Source organism: Pempheris klunzingeri, chromosome 15 (assembly GCF_042242105.1).
Source record: "Pempheris klunzingeri isolate RE-2024b chromosome 15, fPemKlu1.hap1, whole genome shotgun sequence".
NCBI classification, from domain to species: domain Eukaryota; kingdom Metazoa; phylum Chordata; class Actinopteri; order Acropomatiformes; family Pempheridae; genus Pempheris; species Pempheris klunzingeri.
In genome coordinates this window covers 370,802-373,792 of record NC_092026.1, presented here as the reverse complement: position 1 = coordinate 373,792, position 2,991 = coordinate 370,802, and the positions used below count along the sequence as shown (strand labels likewise).

The window sequence follows — 2,991 nt, the reverse complement described above, 5'->3', positions numbered from 1 at the left end:
CCTCAGGGACTCCTCAGGGACGTGACCTCAGGGACTCCTCAGGGACGTGACCTCAAGGACTCCGCTGGGACGTGACCTCAGGGACTCCGCTGGGACGTGACCTCAGGGACGTGACCTCAGGGACTCCGCTGGGACGTGACCTCAGGGACAATCTCACTGTGTTGGACTAAACTTTATCTACTAAAAAATGACTTTAGCAACTTGGACACATTCTGTGACGGGACACGACCTTGTTGACTTGAAAATGACCTCAGAAAGCACTCGAGACTCCGCTTGGACACAGGAACTCAGAACTGACCAGAGACTTGATCCTTGGAGACTCAGACGTGACCTCAGTGACCTCAGAGACTCAGACGTCACCAGCACCTCAGGGACTTGTAGTGGTCGGGGGAAATCGCCTCAGAAACCTGGACCTGACATTGGCGACCTGTAGGTCACATGGTCTCAGTGGGACCTACATCTCCTGGTTCCGGTCTCGGTGCAGGTCAGCCGTGGGCGCTCTAATCCGGCTGGAAGCCACTGTTGACGGATCCAGAGTCCAAAGGGGGGTGTTGAAGGTGGGGGCAGCTCTTCCTCCTGGATTTGGCCAGGACGCGGTGGAGGAGGCTGGGGGAGCCGTGGGGGTGTGCTGCCAAAGGTCCCGAAGGCGCAGAGGGCCCGTCGGCTCCCAGGGGCCTGCGGACGCTGTTCTTCCTCAGCAGCTTCGGGGTGCCGTGACCGCTGCAGGGAGCATAAACACTGACAAGTCAGCTCTTTAAAGTCAGAACAACTTTCCTGTCCCGGTAACAGTGAACGCTGCACGGTCTTTGTCTGTGGAAGAGTTTGGAGATGTTATTTACACCCAGCTGTAGAAAGTGTTTCAGGTTTATTCTGTATTTGACTCGAACCATCTTCTTGTCCTAAACCCAACCAGTCCGCCACTGAAACCTGATCATAAGAGAAAACTGAACTTTAGAAGTTAGCTGATAATCACTGTTGGTCTTCTGGGTGAAACCATTCAGCCGCCAAACCCTCAATAATCTGAGCAGGAGTTTATCGTTCTGCGAGATCGACTGTGTCCAGAATGTAACATTTAATCATAAACTCACTTTTAAATGGTCTCTCTTACATGTTTTTGGACATGAAAGGTATTCTGAATATTGAAAAAGAGGAAAGAGAAAATAAAGGTGTGCTCATACAGGTATGCATCAGCCCCTCCATCACAGATCAAGTCTCTCCCGACGTCCTCCTGTGATCAGACTAGTTTCTGTGTTTGAACGTCCTCCTGTGTCTCATTTAGTCAGTATAATAAAGTATGAAGCCGACGTCTGAAAACTATTAAATATTCAAACGACCGCAGTAGAACACTTCAGTTCCTGAAAGTCCTCGTCTCTGTCCGGTGTTTAAATAAAGTTTGGTTCCTGTAAATAAAACGTGTTGTTGCCATAGTTACCTCGTGCAGCCACATGGGGCGCCAGCTGTTGTCATGGCGACCGGGACCGACCCCCTTCTGAGCAGCGTGGGCGTGGCACTGGACAACCCCCGGGCCTGTAGCACGGAGACAGAGTTACATCACGGCGAGCAGACGGCCAATCAGAGGACAGCACATGACTAGAGGCGGGATCATGCTAACTGTTAGCATGTTAGCACGCTGATGTTAGCATGTAGCTCGGAGACTGAAATCTGTTTGAAGTATCAAAACTACATGGAAAATAAAAAAATTAATTTTTATTAACTTGGTCTTAATTAATTCCTCGTGTTGTTTCATATTTACTGTGAAGAACTTGTCATTATTAAATTTTTATATTATTATCGTCCTGCATTAAAAAAGTTATTCACAGTATCAAAGTTCTCTTCATGTCAGCAGGTAGGACTAGAACATGTGAGCGCTGTTACCTGGGGGGACCAGGCTGTTACCTGGGGGGACCAGGCTGTTACCTGGGGGGACCAGGCTGTTACCTGCAGTGGCTCTACACAGGTGGCGGGGAAGTATCCCTCAGCTCCGTCTCGGAGGCGTCCGAACCACCAGCTCTCGTCCTCCCTGAACAGGACCTGGACCAGGTCTCCCTGCTTTAGCTCCAGCTCCTTCGGCCAGCGGGGCCGGTACGGGGCCACCGCCACAACCACCTGCCAAGCAAAGCCCAGAACTGCTCTCACTCTTCAGGGTCAACAGCGTTTAGTCTGTACAAACTCACTTTGATTAACCTTTAACAAACCTTAATTTACCTCTAATTAACCCTGAAACAGCAATTATCTGACTTTTATTTTGAAAATCCCTTAACGAACACATGAAGAGTTTCAGGAAACGTTCTATGAATTAATTTGTATTTTCTCACACAGTGAAATGATGATTATTGATATTTAATGTTTCTGGATTATTGAACATTTATCAGACAGATTTCATGTTAAACTGAAAACCTCAAACTGAACTCGTCCAACCTGCATCACAGGAAGCTGCTGCTAATTGGTTAATTAGTGTGTGTGTGTGTCTTTAATCTGCTTTAAACAGCAGCAGCTCAGCAGGCTGTAAATACACAGAGGTCAGAGGCCACACTGATGTAACACTGATTAACACACACACACACAGATGACCCTGAGAGTGACGCTGTGGTCATGTGACTGGTGGGCGGGGCTTATTCTGCTCTTCATTCCTTTAAACTCAGAATCTTTTCTTCCTGTTGTCTGACTGTAGCCAGACAGACAGTCAGAGCCACACAGAACCACAGAGACACAACAACCACAGAGACACAACAACCACAGAGAGACAACAACCACAGAGACACAACAACCACAGAGAGACAACAACCACAGAGAGACAACAACCACAGAGACACAACAACCACAGAGACACAACAACCACAGAGAGACAACAACCACAGAGACACAACAACCACAGAGACACAACAACCACAGAGACACAACAACCACAGAGACACAACAACCACTGAGAGACAACAACCACAGAGACACAACAACCACAGAGACACAACAACCACAGAGAGACAACAACCA

The 2,991-nt window shown here is 48.3% G+C and overlaps 1 protein-coding gene across 1 annotated transcript; it reads right to left on the bottom strand.

Moving 5' to 3' along the window:
- Positions 1-500: 500 nt before the first annotated feature.
- LOC139213767 (E3 ubiquitin-protein ligase SH3RF1-like) lies at positions 501-2,424 on the bottom strand. The gene is made up of 4 exons (XM_070844395.1): positions 2,419-2,424; positions 1,939-2,106; positions 1,433-1,527; positions 501-720 (listed from the first exon to the last, which is right to left on the bottom strand). The coding sequence occupies exons 1-4, from the start codon at positions 2,422-2,424 to the stop codon at positions 501-503; spliced, it is 489 nt and encodes a 162-aa protein (XP_070700496.1).
- Positions 2,425-2,991: the final 567 nt, after the last annotated feature.

Bases quoted from the DNA above. Each gene is read 5' to 3' on its own strand.
- LOC139213767 (XM_070844395.1), bottom strand. The intron at 1,528-1,938 runs GTAACAGCCTGG...TCCGTGCTACAG, and splicing joins CCTGTGTAGAGCCACTGCAG to GCCCGGGGGTTGTCCAGTGC. The intron at 721-1,432 runs GTAACTATGGCA...TGCTCCCTGCAG, and splicing joins GCCCCATGTGGCTGCACGAG to CGGTCACGGCACCCCGAAGC.